The 20,992-nt window shown below is 42.2% G+C and overlaps 1 protein-coding gene across 7 annotated transcripts in view; it reads left to right on the top strand.

The window, feature by feature from the left end:
- Positions 1-20,992, top strand: part of sox6 (SRY-box transcription factor 6) — a 129,272-nt gene that overhangs the window by 95,242 nt on the left and 13,038 nt on the right. For all 7 annotated transcript variants that reach the window (XM_082532831.1, XM_082532827.1, XM_082532830.1 and 4 more), the window contains 5 exons: positions 547-626; positions 8,258-8,407; positions 10,429-10,606; positions 10,791-10,978; positions 20,224-20,329. In XM_082532831.1, coding sequence (XP_082388957.1) covers positions 547-626; positions 8,258-8,407; positions 10,429-10,606; positions 10,791-10,978; positions 20,224-20,329 — 702 coding nt within the window. The remainder of the gene's footprint in view (positions 1-546; positions 627-8,257; positions 8,408-10,428; positions 10,607-10,790; positions 10,979-20,223; positions 20,330-20,992) is intronic.

Below are 20,992 nucleotides of genomic sequence, written 5' to 3'. Positions count from 1 at the left end.
TGTTATTGTGACAGCACACTTGTTCTAACCAGTTTGCATACAAGTGCTTCCACTCTGTTGCCAAAGCTATCACTCAGAAACAAACAATGTGGCACTGAACAATAACCAGACAAGTCTACAGCTGTATGAATTGCCTGAGAGAACATACTGGTCTTTTACAAAAGCACTAACTGAATACCAAGGGAGATATTTAGCATCTAATCAGAACACAAACACACGCACACTCAAGCACACCTTTAAAGAATCCCCACCTTGTTTAACAGTGTCTTATTTACTGTTGTCAGGGGATTTGTAGTGCACAGGTGGAGTAAAAAGGGAATGGTGTGGAACTTTCGTAAGTAATTCTGCTCTTGTTAAACCCCCGTAGGCTTTTTGTTAATGCAGATGTTTGGGCTTGAAGCCGAGCGTTCGTTGCTGTTCGCCACATTTCTGTGGCAAAAGTAGTGGAGGGCCCAGAATCCGTGTTGGCACTTGCCTGGTCGCTGTGGGCCGGCTCATTGTCTGAACCTGTATGCATTGTTGTCTCTTTCTTTCTGTCTCTGACAGGTGATAACTACCCGGTGCAGTTCATTCCATCCTCAGTGGCAGCTGCAGCAGCGTCAGGACTCAGCCCCCTCCAGCTTCAGGTATGTACAGTACTATGACAAAGAATGTTAGCGACGCTCGCCAAGCTCAGGGCAGAAAGGATGGCTAAGCAGCTGTACACTAAGTAATGAGGCGCACACTAAATAATCCTGGAGGCCCCAAGCTCACGCTCGCTTATCACCTTACGTATGTAATTCATCCCATATGATAGAGGTTTCATCCCCACCAGCTCAGCCAGAGAGTTAGGAAGATAATAGTTATTAGAGAGAATGAAAATCACTTTGGTTGCATTAATCACCCACCAGTGAATTTATCGGAAGACAACAGGCTGCAAAAAAAATCTCTTTCCTAATGCTTTCATCTAGAAAACGACTGTGCTATTTACAGTTTATCTCTTTGTAGAAAACAGCTAAGAAAATTATTAAAATTAGTCTAATAAAAAAATGTGTGAGAAGAGGATTTGAGCAACGAGAAATGTTGAGAGAGGCTGTGAGCCCTACGGGCTGCTCCAGGACTTCTCTCACTCAGCGTTTAAGAGCTAAACCTAGGTCAGGGCTTAACCTGAGGCCATAATGTTTAATGTAGATAATTATCTGTGTTCTATTATTCAACTTATCGCTATTATAAATAGTAATAAATATAAATAGCTAATGAGAAATTTTAAATAATTACTTCCCCCCCCCCAACTTTTCACTGATTTTTATTTCCATTAAAAAAAACAAAACCAATGGAAATCTGAACATTGCTGATTGTTGCTTCTCTAATTATGATTTTTCTTAGTAGTTCTGAGTAATTGTAGAATTTCTGTCTGGAAATCTTAGTTGTAGTTCTTTGGAAACAAAAGCAGCAAACAAAGAATATAAAAGTATCCTACCCAGCATATGGTTAAGTGGCCACTGCTGCTTTATCAACAACACCAGTAAGTTATTTTACAGCTACAGAATGTGATGCTAAACAGCAGAAAGAAGTAAACCACGAGTGAAAAGCTAAGCTCAAGACTAAGGGGAGACTCTTTGCACACTGATATATGTGGCATTTGTCCTTCAGAAGCTACCACTGTCAGTGTTAACGAGCCTTGGCAAGTTCGAACAATGCACGCAGCTGGCTCTGAAGAGCCGTGCGTCATTATGCATCCAGGAGAAGAGCTATCAGAAGCATGTAAGGTGTTAAATGAGTCTGTTCATGTTTGAGGATGCGTGTCTGTGAGTGTAAAAGATGGAAGCTGCTTTTCTGAATATCTTTCTGGAGTACATATGCGTGGCTTTGTGTGTCATAGTGAAGTTTATTGGAAAGGAGTGTCAGTTCAGACAGGCATACTCAGCCTATTTATAGGGGTGTATGAGGTCAGATGAAACAGTCGTATATCTGAAGGTTGGGGTAAGAACGGGAGACGGGTCTAGAGTCATTAATTCTGACTATGTATCTAACCCTGGGAATGGGCAAAAACAGTGCCTCCAAGACCATGACTTGGCTGACCTTTACAGAACACAGTAAACAAAAAGAGGTGCATTTTCCATTAATTGAAGTCTGTCAGCCTGTCACATATTCCGCCTGCTGGCTGCTATTTACCCTGCATAGAGATTCCCCTTAAAACAGTAAGGCTAATCAAACATGCCCTTTTCTGCATAGCTGGGATCAACAAACCATGTGACTGCCACCACTTCCTCTACAAAGCGCTGGGAGCCTGGTATGATTAAAACCATCATCTCAACCCAGTCATGGAATTAAGTTGGAGTTGTTTCCTCTCTTTTCAAACCAATAATACCACCAGCAACTTCCTTCATCGAAATTAAACTACTGAAAAGTGTCCTTAAATAAATGCCTGTTTGTGACAGAAGGGACCAATGTGTAGAAAGGAAACACACTTTCTCTTGAAATGAATGCCATCTTAATACCAGCGCCACTTGATATTTTTGAAAGTTTATAAATCATCCAGCGCAATTCTCCATTAACTTCATTAAATTGTCCTGAAATGTTCTAGTTCCCACCCCCAAACCTATTGTTTATCTTCCTTGTGCACGCGGTCACATGAACACACGCAGATACAACATCCCACACACATATGGTTGAATAGGCTGCCCCCCTCAATTAAAATATCTCTTCCTGTCAGCTGAATGGCAAGGTATAATTTTCACCAATTTACTCGATTTCGACTGTGCAATATATGAACCTTAAAAAATTATCTTATTGGTAGAATTAATTCCCACAATGCTGCAGAGGTAATGTGATCAGCCATCCAGCCAAAGAGGCTAGCCGCTCCGTCAGTCTTAATGTTGGCCACGAAGCCTCTTCACAATCTTCTCTGTCATAACAGTCTGGGATCCTCCCCCATTCCCCGCCCTTTCTCGCCAAGAGAAGAAAACCCAACAAGGTAACAAAGGCTTCGAGCTGATGGATGTAAATGAATCTTGCAGGATGCGTTTGAGTGTTGGGAGACTGTAATTTGCTTGTCAATACAGGGTGGTAGCATCACTCTGGTGGCTGGCAGTCTGCAAGTGGCTGTCACCAGGCATTGCTGTACCACAGGGCAATTTCACTCAATGTTTTCCTGACAGATTGGCTCTGGTCCGCAACTCACAGGAGAGGAGACGGGTAAACTATCCCAGCGCGACATGCCCCTCTTCATTAGTGCCCACACAGAGGCGGGATGAGCCTAGGACCAGCAGGAAACAATGGCTCCATCCCTGCCTGTCCCTCACTGATTACAACTGACATGTCTCACCTAACAGAGGAAATTGTGCTGAGATTGTAACCCAATCTCTCCGGACACCTACTATATTCAATTGAGTGAAGATACAAGAAGGGAATTTCCCTAATTCCACAAAAGAATTTTCTATTTGGGATAGCATTTAATTTGCTGTTTGTACATTATTCCTTGCCAACTGAAAAAAACTATTTACTTAAGGAAAATGTGACCCTAATGCATATCGCCCGTCTTCATGAACCGCTGAACAGTTGAAAAACCTTCGAGAAAGCCCTGTTTTTACCACTGGAAGCAGACTTTGGAGTTCAAGCCGTTTTACAGAAAGCATTACTGTAGAAGACAAAACATCTGGGTTCTCTGTATGTAGTGTCACCGCTGGACAAAATAAAAAAGAAACCCTCTGCGTTTACTCAGTCAAAGGTCCATTTTCTCTCTCCTGCTGTCTCATTCTTAAACCTCTTAAACCACCACAAAGTGTCTTAGTTTAAGTATTTCTCTTTCAATTACCCCATGCTATTTTTTGTGTTTCTCTTGGCTTTTTTCCCCCTATGAATTGTCCTGGCGCATGACATCCTCATGCTTTACATTAAAGGAAGCGGAGCTGCTAGAAATAAGACTTTTGCCGCATTTGCAACGGCATCTCTCCAGGGCCACGATAAACCTGGGCCCAGCCTCAGCTCATGCTCCCACTGTAAAGATGAAAAGAAGCCCATATGCTTAGCAACAACCCGGACCAGATCTCGAGCCGACAGACACATCTAAAGGAGTACTCACAGGCTTAGATGACTGGTGCGATAAGAAAGAGTGTTACACAATCAGGTACAAACAGGAAGAAAGTGGGAGAGCAGCAAACCCCGCATTATCTTTTGTTTGGATGTAAATGCCTGTGTAGTACAGATGTGAAGAAATGGCTTCTATCATTAACAAGTGAAGCACTTTTGACTTTGAAAGAGAGGGAGAGAGGAGGAGAGGGGGTAGAGAACAGACATACTGTAGAGAGCAGCTGTTTTTGTGTTTATGAGCAAAGGAGCTTGGTCTTTGAAGGTAACCCAGAGCAGTGCAGCAATGCTGGAGTGTGTGTGGAAGGCTGGCTAATAGGAAGGCTAGGTGAGCAGCTGGATAGAGGCAGTGGTGAACAGAGGGACAGATGGACAGATAGAGTTGATAATGCAGTGAGCAGCAGTGAATGGGAGGGTTGGCTCTGGGGCCCCTGGGCCTGGAGTATCCACACTCACGCCTACACAAGACAGTCTGCGATTGTGTGCATATATACAAGTTAGAAACTGAGAGAAGGACTGGACTGTCTACTCAGTAGTTGTGTGATAGAGAATCCGAGAAAGGCAGTGGGAGGGAAGGAGGGGTGAGAGCAGAGCAGGTTGGGTGCCAGCAGATGAGACAGATGTTGAGCCATACTGGAAAGCATCGGCACAGTGCACCAGGACGCCTTCCTCCACTCTTGACATCTGGGCTTAGCCTGGGTCAAGGCTGCATGGTCGCCCTGGGCAATGAGCCTGTACAAGCCTTGTGGCAAACTGGGCTGGCGCTGTGCTGCCTTTTAAATGGTGTGGTGCACTGAAGCACAGTTAATGCCCTCATATCCAGTCCAGTGCTCAGTGCCCAGGCCAGACAGAGGTGAATGAGACATTGACATAGAGACGCACTCGCACACAAAGAGATGAGAGTGTGTTTAGGAAACCGTGGCTATTAGACAGTGTTTAGACAATGTAAAAGAAGATGTTGGTATATAAAATTGCAATGGCTTAAAAGCAGTTTCCCTATTTAATATATTCAAAAGCCACAGTTGGAAATGTGCAATGCACCGTCATTGCTGGCAGCAAAGAATCTGACAAATATCTGCCACTATATTTTCCACCACATATTGCCTCGCTACAACTCATGTCTTTCTTTAAAAAAAGAAAAAAGAAAGACGCACATTTGTTTTTCATCAATTTCTCGTTAAAAGACAAGGCTTACACTCCTGTGTTTCCAGCAGGAAAAACATTCACTCCATAATTGATTATATTGTGTACTGAGCTATCAGCTTTGTTATTTCACTAAACAAATACAGGGCTGCCCGCCCTGATTGCATATCATACTTTTGAGATGTCTAACATCATCAGCAGAGTGTGTAATCTCAGTTTAATGTCACAGGCAGAAAAGTGAACCTCCCCGTTTAACCTCTGCTGCCTCCAGAGGGCTCGTTTTTAATTACCAGAGGCTAACAAGCTGACCTAGGGCGTGTTGTGCTCACTTTGAATCTATGCTTGCTGAGATCTGCTCTGCTCTACTGGGAAATGAGGAATGATGGGGTCAGACGAAGGATATTAGGTTATGTGTTTGCCTTCTGATTTATATGTCCTGTTTTTGTTTTACTTTTTATATTATTTTGTATTGTGATTGCCATACATGTACACTTTTAATGGGACTGGCATGTTTTTCATAGAGAACATAAAATAGAATATTTATCTCTTGCCAGTTCCTAAAAACCCCTGATTGTAATCCCATTAGCTAACATATTCATTTTGATGTTTACATTTGCAAACTGTAGCTCAGCGTGCTGCTTGTTTTTCATGGAAATAAAAAGTGTTAAGAATATTGAGGGTCCTGATATTTTTAAAAGGTTTGACTGCTCCTTCTGTACTCCAGTGTTGGAACACTGACTTTCAGCTTGACCCTCATTACCATGAACCTCTCTCTACGCCACCTGGCAAGCAGTTATGAAGAAGGGGTTATTAGATGTGAGAGCGTCAACTGAGGGAAACAGGCAGATGTGTTCAGCTCAGGGAGACCAGCTTTGGCAGGATACGTCAACTTTCTGACACCGGAGTGATTGTTGTCTCCAATTGAAATACAAAGCCAAAAACATCTATAAACCCTACCAGACTTAATACTGAAAAATACTCACTGAACACTGACATTTTTCCAGTTTCTTCTTGTACACTGTATAGCAACTTAACAGATTTGACTTTCCCCTTGATTGTATTTATTGTTCTTTGGTTCATGGAGGGTTCCTGCTCGGGCTTAAAAGTAGCCGTTGCTTCTCACCCTGTGGCATTGACCTGCTAATCAGTACTAGCATCCTGACTGTGTGCAATTTGAGGCAAAGTCTAATTATGTTCTTTTTCCGGGACAATAAAATTCTTCCCACACAAGGTCAGGGGCATGCCCATCGACAGGCCTGTTAGCAAACATCTGTCCAACAGACTCTTCGACTTAGGCTTGCATGTAGCCTAGAGTGATAGGCAGTGAATTGAGAATATGTTCTTTCTGTCCACTATTTCTTTCTCTCTCTGTCGCTAACCCCACCATCCATCTCACCTCACCTCACCTCACACAGATACACATACGCCGACACAAAGAGTGCCCTTAACAGTGACATTAACTAAGTCTAGCTCAGATGAGAAGAAAATAGAGTTAGGCCCACTCCTGTGTCCGATCCTTTCCGAGACAAAAGACTGTTTGTGAGGGAAGGTGGAGGCAGTGCTATCATTGTGGGAACATAATCAGTCTGTCATTTCCGCTGCCCATGTGCTGTTGTTATCCCTAGGTCCCCTGGAAGAATGGACCTTTTGTACTGCCGCTTATGTGGCAGCGATAAAGTTTCTTACAGGAGCACATATGTGTTTATATCTGCAGATATGTGCATGGACATAAAGTGCTTTATTTGGTCTAAGTCTTCATTTAAACTGCCAAAGGTGAGGACAACAGGGCCGGGTTGCCTTTTCTCATCCAGACAAATGTGTTCTGTGTTCGGCCAAGCAAACCAGGAAATGAGACAAGGTTTGTTGATTGGCCAGTGGAAGCGAAATTAGATTCTCTCTGACAGCACCGTCTGACTGCATAACACAACAAACCATAAGGTTTAGCTAGTCTGAGGATAGCAAGGCAGCAGGGGAGTTAAGGGCTGCTATTTGTCTGATGAAGTGAGGGCTAAGGCTACGTGGAGTAACACATTTTCTCAGACAGTAGCTCTATTTTACAGACCCCTGCCATTTGCAGCAGGAGACAAAACCCAATTTCATCACTTACCTGGTGGCCAATCAAAACACACCTCCAACTGAAAGAAGCCTCCAGTGGGAGTGCTGGACCTGCAGACACACAGAAAAGGCACGAAAATGATCATTTGATTTACAGTTAAATATTATAAATTTTGATATCAAATCAAGAGATAAAAATAGACAAGTTGATTTTAAGATACCGAGCCATAACTTATAAATTACCCTCCAAAATGTGATGCATTTGACTCACGCTGCCTTTTTATGCATCCAATCCCTAATATCAGTGTATTTAACCACCAGTTCAAATATTTGCCACATTATCAACCTCTTAAATTGAGCCTTCAAAGTTCAACTCTATCTGAGGCAATGTTTTGCCATTTGCACCATGCTCTTGGGTAATAATGTCACCAGCAGCTGAAAACCTTACTGAATGAACACCAAGAAATATAAAGTGATTGCATCAGTGTTCTCTGTAAAGATTTCTAATCTTTTATAATGTGTGTTTTTAACATTTTCTGTGATGGCAATTCAACTGCGGTTGGTTGTGGAACGGGACCGTCTCACATTGCTGTGTACAGACAAAACACAGACCAGAAACTTCAATTGCAAGTTGTGTAGAACTAGAGAAACGAGAGATCTTTGCTAACACACTTGCATCCATTCGGCAAACTTTTCTCTGTGATGAGTGGAAAATAGGGGCTCCAAGTATTTGAATGAAAGCCATCTCTGTGTGGTTTTTAAGACTGCTGTCTCTCTCTGGGTTCAGCCTTTGAAATACAGTTAAGACCTTTGATGGAGGTTCTCTGCCAGCCTCATGGAAAGAGAGGAAAGACGTAAAAGAGAGAGGGGAGATGAAGGCAGACAGAGAAGCAGAGAGAGTTCTAGGGAGAGGAAAAGACAGAATATAAAACTTTGAATGTTTGCTGGATTTGGATGTTAACGCCTTGCGGGTTTCTCCACCTCTCTACAGCAACTGTATGCTGCCCAGCTTGCCAGCATGCAGGTCTCTCCCGGAGCCAAGATGCCTCCACTCCCCCAGCCACTCACGGCTAGTGGGCCCATTTCTCCGTCATCTCTGAAGAATGACAAGAGTTCCTCCAGCCCCATCACTCAAGTCAAGGTACAACCCTCGACTACTTCAACCAGCCCACCCACCAACCCAGGCCTTGAGTGGTACTTGACCTAGCCTAGCCTATTTGGTGTTGTCTGAGTAAACTAGCATCTACAATGTTCAGTACTTCAGTATTACACCCGGCCGTTGGTGAGCCCAACCTCTAACAGACCATCAATCTCTGGGGCTTTAACAAGGCCCTCTCTCTCTTAACCAGAACTCTGTGGAAATGGTTGCTATAGCTATGGCAGCTTCAAGCCAGTAATTTGTGGAACACGTGTTTTTTTTTTCTTTCTTTTTCACAATGAAAAGGCTTTTCTTTTTTTGTAACTAAAATGGAATAAATCTCTTACCACGGTGCTATACAACTACTGAGTAGGACTGACAATTTTTTTCCCTTGTAAACAAACTAGGATGTGCTTTCTGCTGCTGTATGGCACGGCTCCACCAGACCTCCATGCAAAGGAAAGGCCGCATACATCATTCCCGCTCATTAAGGCCATAATCAGAAACATACGCCCATTTGAAGTAGTTTAGTTTAATAATATCACAATGGAGAAAAACCATAAATCATGCCTTCAAATAGTAGGAAAGCACTCCAGCTTTTTGTTCGTGTGCTTGCGCTCACACACAGCCAAAAACACACACCCATTCAGGTCCTCTGCCTCCAGGAATATCCATCAATCTGGCTCAAGTATATGGATGTCAAGTAGGGCAATGTTAATACAAGGCTAATTCTAGTCCAAATATTACCAATTATGCCAAAATTAAGGACTTCAGATGACATGAATTATTCATAAATAAATGGATGGCAAACGTATACTGGCATCATCCCATCCCCATCCACAGTCCAGTGGAATCGGATTGCCTTCAGTTTTGTTTGTCTGTTTTCAGCTTCACTGCATGACAAACTGTTATTGGCACAGCAATAACAAGGCCTTGGGGCAGTCTATGGTAGAGCCATATGTTTGGACAAGGAGACACTTGGGCTTTGAAAAATACTGTTAATGACAGCATGAGCCCTAATCTGATTTTAAAAACTGATGTGTACATCCATGCGACTTATCTTGAGCGGTGTGACATTTTTCTTGTGGCATCTTTGAATTATTCCCATTTACAATCATTCAGCATTTGATTGTATTTAAGAGAATCTAATATACACATTGTTTCATGGTTTTTGCCCAGTTTTAGCTTACAGAGCAGTTTGTTAGTCATAATCAAATATTTAACTGTATAAATAATATTTTTATTCAAATTATACATAGAGCATAAAAAGTGCGAGTACTTTAATATGTCATTATTAAATACCTGGCCTCTTCGGGTACCCGTAGATAAAGTATTTTTGTTCTCAAATGTCCTGTATAAAATGCATTTGTCATCTTATATCAGTAACTGGTCTTCAAGGCCACAACCAGCACAAAAATACAGCACCAAGAAAATCTGTGCTCCCTGACCTCATCTCAGAACCACACTGCACATCATATTTTTTAGGAATAGGCATATCAAAGCTTACGATAAAACCAAGTATGCACAAATGAGGAATGAAATTAGAAAACAAGTTAATGAAGTAGATAATGTAAGTCGACATCTGATGAATGGAACAGCTGTCTTTGATCATTGGCACCGCTGTTATCTGGTCATTATTTATTCTTCGAACCAGAGTGCAGACACAGAGAGCAGGGAGGAGGAGAGGGAGAACAGATGAAGATGTACAGAGAGACAGAATCTGCTTTAATTAGTGTGAACAAAGGCGCTGGGCAACTGTGAGGAAGCTCACAGTGGCGCAGCTCCTAAGAAAGGATGGATGAGAGGGGATGGTAGGAGAGGGGAAGACGAGAAGAGAGGAGAGGGGAAAAAGCAAAATGAGGGAGGAATCAGGGAGGAGGTGTAGGTCACAATAGGGATTCTGTAATTAACCAGAAACAGAGGAGAGCTGTGCTGTCTGGAAACCCGGAGCTCCTCCAAACGGAGGAGGTGGGGGCACCCATTAACATCTGTCTTCTTTCATACTCCTATCTCTTCTGCTGTAGGAGGAGGGAACACAGCCCCTCAACCTGTCTGCTCGGCCAAAGACGACAGAACTGATCAAGTCTCCTACGTCCCCGACACAAAATCTGTTCCCCGGCAGTAAAAGCAGCCCTAACAGCTTCATGAGCAAGGGGGGTACCCCCAGCCCACTTGGAGGTCTGGGCCGGGGATCTTCTCTGGGTAAGACGTCAAAGTGTTTCCACTTGACAAACACAGATTTACTCTGTTCAAACATACACCTACGCTATACACTCACATCCAGAGAGACCAGAGTAGAAAACGTTTGTACGGATGCATTTTGGTTGTTTTTCTTTTCTTTTTTCAGTATGACGTGCTAATTTCACTCTGCTCTGTGTGCATGCAGATATTCTGTCCAGCCTAAACTCTACCGCGTTGTTCGGGGACCAGGACACAGTGATGAAGGCCATCCAGGAAGCTCGGAAAATGAGGGAGCAGATCCAGAGGGAACAGCTGCAACATCACCAGCAGGGCATGGAGGCAAAGCTGTCTGCCCTCACTTCAGTGGGCCTCAACAACTGCAGAGCTGACAAGGTTAGAACAAGTTCCATTTCATCTTTCTCTTTTTTTTAATCCCTGAATCAGGTCCTCTCTATTGCAGGACTTCTCTAAAAAGGAAAAAATGTTAGTAGCTGACCACAAGACTGTTTGCTCTCCCTGCAAGTAGCGGAGGAAAGAAACTATGCAAGAAAGTGGAACATGCCGATTTTGCTACAGCATTAATTCTTAAGACTAATCATTTTCTTTAATCCAAGTCCAGGGAGGTCGTAATGATAACAGCTGGCATAGTTTAGTGTGTTCATGTATGTTTACTCAAATTAGCATGAATATGTTTGTGTGTGCGTGTTTAGAAGCTTGTGCGTTGCCGGTGTTGGTGTGAGGGCCATGACAGGCCATGGCACTGCCCGGTGTGGGTTAAGAAGACTCTGAAGTCTCTGCCCAATTAAAGCCGACTTGCAGCCCTCTCCGTCCCCTGACACGGGATGGGGTTGCTTTGTACCAGGAGCACACACTCCCAGGGATTCCCTTTAAAAATATCTTCAATCGATGAGTCAATCAAGGAAAGAAAAAAGCTGTCCTCCTCTCTTCAGCTTGATGCCATGTTGCCAGTTGGCTGTGAGGAGCAGGCAGAAACTGGGAGCGATGCTCATTAATATTTCAGCACCTGACACTTTCAACCAACAGCCTCAACTAGGTCAATGTATATGTAAAAAAGTCAATGAATATCTATTTTGATTTCCGTCTAATTTGGTGTTTGGAAGATATCACTGTCTATGCAGGTGGCAATCAACTATGCTCTTACTGAAGTGAGGCAAATAAACCGATGCAGCCCATCGAGGCGATGGAGAGGAAGCACAGAAGCATGAACAAAGATAAGAAACTAACTGAACTGATCAATCTCGTAATTCCCCAACAAAAAACTCAAATAGATGTGACTTAATTTAAGAGACGAACAGGTGTGCCGCCTTCCACAAAAGATTTGTGAGCTTTTATTTTATTATTTTAGTTACATTGTGACACATCACGCTTCAAGCACGAGTGTTCAAGTACCCTTTAGTCATCCTCAGTCACAGGAGCCGCCTCCCTGCGTCACAACTGAGGTGAACCTGTGGTCAGCCAAGCAGTTAATTCTGGCATGACAAGAAAAGAGCAGAACAATGGCTTAATCAACAGACTGCACACACCTACAGCTACACTGTCCGTGTGGTATGTAGAGCATAAAATGTTTTTACTTTCTTTTTAGTCGGTTTAAGGTTTTTGTTCTTTTCTTTCAACTTTGCACTCAGCTTGTGATCAGCCAGTTTTAGAGCAATAATCTGAGATTGTAGAGATCCTTTCTTTTTGCTTGAAATAATGACTCATTCCTCACCAAAACACCTTTTGTCTGTATTTTTCAGCACTTACTTGTTTATGGCAGTAACAAAGTGAATGTATAGTATTCAATACTAGAATGTATGAAAGGCAATAAAGTACTATTTAGAACAGTTGGATCGCAGTATTGTGGCTATTTAGACCCATGCATGCCTTTGAAAAAACTATGATACCCACCTCTTTTTGTGACATATCAGTCCTGTTAAACGGCACCTTAACTGAGCACACCCTTGGACTGCCTCCTACGCAAATCATAGTGAGATATTGTCACCTCTTAGTTTCAGTGACACTGGTCCTATTAGGATGGTGTAAAATTAGATGCAGGCTTTATCAAGTCAGCTAAAAGAATTGCCCCCATCATCTTCATCCTTTGGCTGTAATAAAGAACAGTCAGTTGTAATTCAGCAGTGAAATGAGAGAGAAGCCGAGCGGGTCTTTTGCTGATACAACAAGCCAGCAGACTAGAATGGTTCGAATAGCCGAGATAAAAGCTTTCACTTTGGTCAGTTTCAGAATATTAATATTTTAAGAAAGCACCTCACCTGACATAAATATGGCGTGGTCTTTAATAACCCCCCTCCCAGTCTCTTGTTTGGAAGTTTATCAAAGTGAGAGCTTACATGAAGAAGATTCTGGAAAGGTAACATAAATGGGATTAAGGAGAGGTTAAGATCATTCAGTGTGGCTGTTAGAGGGGGATATTAAATATTGATTTATCCCACTGTAATGACCGGGCAGAGGAGTGGGTCTAAGTGCTGCTTAGAGATGGATCAATTCATCTTTTCATATAAAGTGTATCTGAACAGTACAATGCATTCCTCCCAAACCTTTATCACCATGACTCTAGCTCTCTCTTTCTCACTCTCCCTTCCTGGCCATTGACCTAGGAGAACACTGTGTAGATCAGACTCTGTTCTACGGTATACAAGGCTTTAACCTGAGGACATGTGAAATATTCATGTTTTACAGGAGCAGATTTTCCTGCTTGTCTTTTTATTTGTCTGTTTTTACTATATCCCATCAGTACAATAAAACCTTTTACAACCCTTCTGCAATTTGCCTTTTTAAAATATTTATCTATAGGTATTATTGTCTGCAGAGGCAATTACTTTGTTCCATTATTTACCATCTCTTCCTCACACAGTGGAAGCTTTTACCTAGAATGCACCAGTATGCCTGCAGTCATATACACTACAACCAAATCCATTTGTAACCATTTGAATTTTTCCCCTCTATAATGCACCATAGCTTCAAGTGGACATGCTGTTTTTCAGGGTCATATGAACCATAAGAAGCATCTGCGTGTATATGTTTTTACTCAGATGTTGCATGGATGCATTTTTGACCTGAGGTACCGCCTGCTAATACATTTCCACTGACTCAGCAGGACAGAGCAATCATTTCAAATCATTCATATCAAATGTTCAAGCTGAATTAACACATGAGAGATGTAGAAAGCTAAATATTTCAAAAAAGTTTTCAATAGTAGGCTTGTATCGCCCCATTGTGACATATACTGCATACATCTACATAACGAAGTGATAAAAGAGTTTTCGTTTTTATGTAATTAGCCACATTAAATAAAGACAAAAAAAATCCAAGTGGAATTCAATACATTTAAAAACTGGCCAAGTGTACAATCAATAGTGTAATTGTCTGGAAACTGCAAACTGCCTGTTAATGAGCAGAGGAATTCCTATTAAGAAGAAAGAGTGTTAATTGAATGTTCAGCCTTAGTCATTCATGACTATGTGACAAAAGTCATTTTATACATTTCATCTATTATGTGCACACACACACACACAAGCAGTGTACTACATACTGTTTGATCATGTGACTAAATCTGCAGTTTTTTTCACAAGTGGTGCATAAACAAATCTCTAAAATAGGAGCATCAACCTCTTTTGCTTGAGTTCCAATAAACTGTAGTATGTGATGTTCTGGAGGTGTCAGATAAAATATATTCCTCTGCTGACATGTCCCTAACCGGAATCAAAAGGGGAAAGGTCAGTGCATTAACCTATCGAACTGCCCTTTCTGCCCCACAACTCTCCTCTCCTCAGTATTGATGACTACAATTGTCCATTTCCCGTTTCCCAAAGCTCAGCCTGTAAATATTCAAATGAGCTTACACTGGTGCTCCAACAAAATCCAGACTCCTAACCTATTGGTTATAGTGGTTATACTGTTCCCCCGTGTGTGTGTGTGTGTGTGTGTGTGTGTGTGTGTGTGTGTGTGATGCCAGGACTCTATTCAGGCAAAGCCCTCACAAAGACTTTGAATATAATCTTGTCTGGTTTGCAGCCCTGGAAGCAATTTTCTGCTCCTTTTCGACTGCTGTCTTGGAAATTGCAAACCAAGGCATTTTGGCTGCAATGTAAATCCTTGGCATACAAGGGTTTGCCCATCCAAATTAGATTATGCTCCGCTCCCAGACACTGGCTGTAGCCAGCAAGTGCTATTGTGAAGATTGCTTACATTAATGCTTTGTCCAATTGTTCAGCTCAGTCAAAAGAATAAAAAATAATGTATGACTCGGGATAAAATGCGCCTGTGCATGGTGTGTGTGTCTGCGGGCTCCTGTCCCAGGTCAAATCTTTTGCTCTCCTGCCTCTTCCCCAGAAAGACATCAAGAGTCCATCTTGGTAGGGTCATTTGGCGATGGTGGCTCCATTATTTTCTACAGTTGTCATCTAACATAGTGCATTTCTGGCTGGCTACAGTTGATTAGAAATGCTGCTGGCCCTGGTGGCTAAGACCTGTGATGCTGTAGTCACCACAAGGCACATTCAACAAAGGATGAGGAAAAGAATAGGCTACAAAGGACCATTTATAGTCTATGGTATTGTTGCAGTAGGACCATGATGGCCAGAGTGTCCAACAAGTCTTGATGTGTTGTCTGGATGTGAAAGGCGTTTTGGTAGAGCCGCAGTTTGAAATATCCTGCTGTTGGTAACCTGAACAGGTTTGATAAGGCTGGAGATTTAAGCCCAACTTAACATCGAACATTTCTGGTTCATCAAGAATTGGAAATTCGTAAAAGTACATGTTGTCACCACAAATTACCTCAGCGGTGCGGCAAAGAAAATAGGAACTGAAAACCGTGTTAGAAATGTTTCGCAGCACTCAGATTGATACACAATTTATGTTTCAGCGCACGCGGGCTGAATTGAGAATGACCCAGTATTGCGACATTTTCCTTCCAACCACATGTGTAATGTAATAACATGATCAGAAAATGTTCATAGTAGACATGTAGAAGTAAATAAACTGTTTCAACTAAATTTCAAACTAGCACTGAAGGGTCACACTGTGTGGGTTTGTCTTGTTTTCACTGCAGCAAAAATGATCTTGAATAATGAAAATGCTTTTTTTTTTTCACGAAAAAAACGAAACTCACAGAAAGCACACAAGAGGTTAGCTTACAAGATGTTTAAGTGGTTTAATTTAATTAAATTAAAGGCCTTTTAAAACAAACGGGTTGATGCCCTGGCAGTACAAATAGGACTGGAATAGCCGGCCATCTCCGCTCTGTGTGATGTTGAGTATGACTACTATGGAACAGATGCCAGGCTTTTGTGGCTGCTACTGTTGATTCTGCTGCTGCCTGCATTAGCCTTAGCAAAGGGACATCTATGGGTAAAAAGAGAGCAACAGCCTGCATGAAAGGCACTGTGGGTTTACCGCATGGCTGGATGTACTTAACATTTAAATGGTTCAAAACTAGCAAAAACTACTGGAAAGCTGCAGACTTATAAATAACCTTACAACTGGTTACAATACAAATACAAAACAGATGAGGTGCTGAGCTGTGAGAAGCTGCAGCCATGTTAAAGTGCAGTCTTTGTCTGCATCAGGACTGGGACAGATTGTTGAGGGCTTTAGTCTGAGACCCTCAGAGTCTTCACTCAAGGACTGAAGACCACAGTGGTGACTGACACTTGATACACAAAGCCCTGCATTGTGGTCAGGACTACTGCCTTCAGCTTGCCACATACCAGGTGTGTGATATAACTGGAGCCAGTTCAGCACATTATCAAATATAAGCGGGAGTCCTGTCGCTGTAAAAGCTTGAATCATGAGATCTTAATCATATACAATCATACACTTTCCAGTGTGGTGAGATTTAGTTTAATGGTTCTCACCAAGTGCAGTTGTAACTGCTCTCAGAATTCATAATGGGACTTAAATGTTTCATTTAACTGTGGTGTGAGAAATGTAAAGTTTCACTTACTTATTTATTTTATTTATGTAGAAGATTCAGTTTTCATTTCACAGCCAAACCCGATCCTCCAAACCGAGCTGACTTCCAAAAACTGCACCACAGTTAGTTTTCGCTGTACTTTTCTTTCATGTGTATTTGACCAATCCCGATCCATCTGGATTTGCCTTTGCCTTTTTGACTAAAGCTATTTGCAAAGGAGAGAGTGAAGGAGTGTCAGGATTGGCAATGCGTTGCCTAAATATAGGGCGGAGTAGGCACAATGCACAGGGCCGTCCGCCACCCGCCTCTGCCCAGAATACACCCTGTGGGTAGAGCAGCAGGCCTCCGGCACATGTTCTGTGGCCAGCCAGATTAAAGCTTTCCTTACAACACTGACAAGGGCCCTTTTGGGCTCCCTCGCCCAAGACGTTACACAAACTTTGCTATCTACCCCCTTTTTTTTCTCATCTTCCTCTGTGACTCACAGTCTCCCTGTGAGTTCCCTCACAAGCCAGCCATGTGCAACTGAACAGATACATGTGTTACCAAACTTTAAAGACAAAAGACTGCACAGGCAGGGCAGATGAGATTATTGTGGGTGGCAGTTCTCCACTACAGCTCTGAGTGCACTGCTATAATTTTAGTTGTGGGGAGGAGAGCTGCATGCTGAAGTCATTTAAGGGAGGGACAAGTTGCTTGCCAGCGGTCGTGGTCAGAGTGGGAGGGAAATGATGTGTACTGTTATATCTTTTGTTTCCTTTCTCTTTATCTTTGTCTATTCACACCAGCCTCAGTTTGTTCTTATTTTGCGTTGTTTCAATACATTTTCCTCAGCTGGCCTTGTAGCATTTATGTTTGGTTTTTGCTACTTTAAAAACCATATATACATATATATATGTGTTTGGGTTTTGTTTTGTTTTTTTAAATATTGGCCATATACTGATTGGCTCCCTCTTTCAAAGTCTCTCCCTCTCTTTCTCTGGCAGGATGGCTAGCTTCCCCAGATACTGCATGTCCTTTGCTACTTCTCTGTGTCAGAGTGATCAGTAAAACTTTAATGACACTATAAAATAATAAAACTGCCATTAATTTATCACAGCACTTGATGCGTGTGCAGTAAAGAAGCATTAGTTCACTGAATCTTTTCCAACCTTAAAACAAAACCGGGATGCTTTGCGGATAATTTACAGCCCTAATTTCCAGTCTATTTCTAATTCACCGATATAAATTATGGAAATTATAACCAATAAGTATATTAAGCTCAGTATATAAAATTTTATGAAAATTTGTGGTACCATATTGCACAGATAGTCTGATATTAATTAGCATAGCACACAGGAGGGGAATACTGCAATTAGACCATTACATTACAGCATGTAAAAGAGGTTGTATAAAGTATATGTAGATGTTTTTCCACTAACCACAACCTCCCCTTTTCTTTTTTTCCTTTTTTTTTTCCTTGGGTCAAATTAAGTAAAGCTACCTCAAAGACAAGAGCTTCATTCAGTCTTGTCCCGGGCTGTCTGGTGTGCTGATGCTCACTAATCATATGACTTTGTGCGGTGGAGAAAGAAGTTCAATGCTGAGCTAGCCATTAATGAAATTCATTGACGGATGGTCCCTGTTCTCTTTCCTTCTCAGCCCAACATGATGCTTAATGATCATGAGTTTATAAAAGGACTTGATTGATCAAGAGGGAGCAACGAAGCGCAGAAGAGGGACGAGATGACTACTTTATTACAGACACACACACTACCCCATGAATGCCGCGTCTTCTGAGCAGACTGTCCAAGTAGCATCTGAAGCAGCACCATCGCCCATCCAGCTAATCGCACTTCAGTCACTTTGTCATCAGGCTGCTAGCTTCTTTCATTAAGAGCAATAATGTGGCTGGGTGATGAATGCGTGTCTGTGCGTGTGTGCGCGCGTGCTTGCTCGTGCGTGTGTTGCTTTACACAGAATGTGACACAGAGAGAGGCACCATACTCCATCTTCGCTTTACAAAGTGTCCTCATGCCCAGCAGGGACCACCACATATGTCATAATTAGAAAACACTTAAGTAAGCAAAGGGCCGTCAGATAGACAGCCTCTAATCACAGGCCATAAGCAGGTAGTGGTTAATTGTACATCAGAATCACTCAGCTGGCCATAAATAATGACTGCTCCTTCAAGTATGATGGTAAATTGCAGTGCTCTTTCTGTCTCTTGCGTGGTCCTTTCTTTTGAGGAATAGTTCTTGAATAAATAAAAGCATGAGGAAAATCAAAATACTGTGAAAGGCCTCAAATGGACTTGAACTATCTTCATTCTTCATCTTGTCAGAATTTTTAACCCCCAACAAAAAAAATGCACAAAAGGAGAATTTAAAAAAAAAGAAAAGAAAACATTTTAAAGAGATTTCTTTTTTTGTTGTTCTTGCCTCTGTCACTATAATACATTTTGACTTTTTTCACCAGCATGATTTCATTTATCATAATAAAAACAAATAAGTTCGAATAAGTCGGCTAGCTGGCTACAGGCATAAACTAAATGTTTGCGGGCACAGTTGTTAGAGCTTCTTAATTTTTTATCACCTGGGGAAAAAGAACTTCCCTGTGGGGAGAAAACGTGAAAAAACCCAACAAAAACAAAACAGTGGAATGCCTCACAGAGGAGGGGCTCAAAGATTAATGTGTTTGTTGGTGTCGTTGCATGAGGCAGGGGAGCTGTTAGTATTGTGTGGGGACTCTACCTGAGTGTCTGCTCAGACTGCATGTGATAGGCCTGTTTAGAAAGAAAAGAGGCAGAGGTCAGCGCAGACAGTGCATCTTTGGCAGAGATTGAACGTGCACCCTGGGAGTAAAACAAATGCTTTTTTCTGAATGGTGGCAACATGCCTGCTTTTAGTGTCATCCAGGCAAACCTGGGAGGGGGGGAGATTATTTGTATCATGCAGAGTCAAAGTGTCCATCTCCTAGTTGAGTCTTTAGAGAGGAAGACAGCCCTTTGCTAATGCCCTGTGTATTCACTGAGGAAGTAGGTCATTCAACAATGGAGCCAGCAGCAGTCGGCACTCTCCCCTTGCATAATACATTAAGTGTAATGTGCAGCAACTATTCAGAGACCCCCCGAAAGCTGTTATTTTATTCTGTAAATGCACATGGACATGACATTTAATATTGTCACGGAGCGCTGAATGACAGGGTTTCATTGTGCGACAAGTACAACATGATGCCAAGTTTAATCTGAGCACAAAGAAACATGACAAACGGGAAAACACGGTGTGTTCTCCAAAGCATGAACTCTGAATAAATGATGGGCGCTGAGCTCAGGGCGCTGTAGACTGGAAGGCAGGATGTAAGGAGAAGATTACAGAGGAAAATCTGAGCACTGCAAAGAGGGCCACGGCCCCATTGTGTGCTCGGGATCACAAAGTATCCTTCTGTAAATCTATTTAGAGCACCCCTGGCCCTCACTGTCTCGCTGCCTCCTGTCATCCATTATAACAGCTACAGAATAGAGAGATGAGGAAAAAGCTGCATCTAGCTCATGTCAAAAGAGCAGCTTTTCAAAACAAACTGCATTTATCAAAGACACTTTTTTTTTCTTTTCAAATTTTCAGATTTGTGATGGAGTTTGTTATTTTTTTTCCAGCTGTTTTGTCACTGTAAAAAGGTGTATATGTGCTGGTTTGTTTACCTGACTCTTTGTATATCTCTGTAGGAAAGAGCACACTTTGACAGCATTGGGCACCACCTTGGCAAGCTGGGTGAGGATGGAAAGCTTGGCCACAGAGTTATTGACCTCACCAGGCCAGAAGATCTAGATGGTAAGGCCATTATTGGGTCTCTTGTTTTGTTTTGTTTTATTTCATTGTTTTTCTGCCTTTTCCCTTTAATTATTATTACATGCTTTTAAATTCAGTCCTTACATCGGCATAATTTGTAACATTTTACTCAACTTTCTAAACTATCCGGGGGGGGGGGAATATTAAGAGCAATGGGTGGATTGTCTACACACTCAAAACTGAGTCTACCTTTTAAAAGAAAAGGGAGTTTTGATGTGTAATAAAGGCCTACTGCTCAGTACTGCATGCAGAGCGGTTGGGACAGTTGTGTGCAAGAGAGAAGTGGTGAATGCCGTTTGAAATGAGCCATCGCTCTGAGGTTTTCACAGGTAGGTGAGCGAAGAACAAGGGTGCCTGAGGACAAAGCTGGCTTTTTTCCAAGCTTGACTCCTGTTGCTGTTGTTGCTTGTCTGAGGTCCTGGGCGCATGTGTGTAAATTCTGATTACACCAGTGTGACAAATCGTCATCTGCTTTTGTGGAGCTGGCTCCTACACAGGAGCAAAGAGTTCCTCAGTGCAACTAATATTTGTCTGACATAAATATTTGTGGCAGTTTCCATGGGACTTCAGAGCCAGAGCAGAAAATAAAATGGTTCTGACTCATCTTTCATGCCTCAGAAAGTCTCGGGGCAGAGGGATAGATAT

This window comes from Aulonocara stuartgranti (genome assembly GCF_965226115.1).
Source record: "Aulonocara stuartgranti genome assembly, chromosome: 1".
Lineage (NCBI taxonomy): Eukaryota > Metazoa > Chordata > Actinopteri > Cichliformes > Cichlidae > Aulonocara > Aulonocara stuartgranti.
Note: the sequence above shows the minus strand (reverse complement) of the source record. Positions and strands in the feature narration are given on the sequence as shown.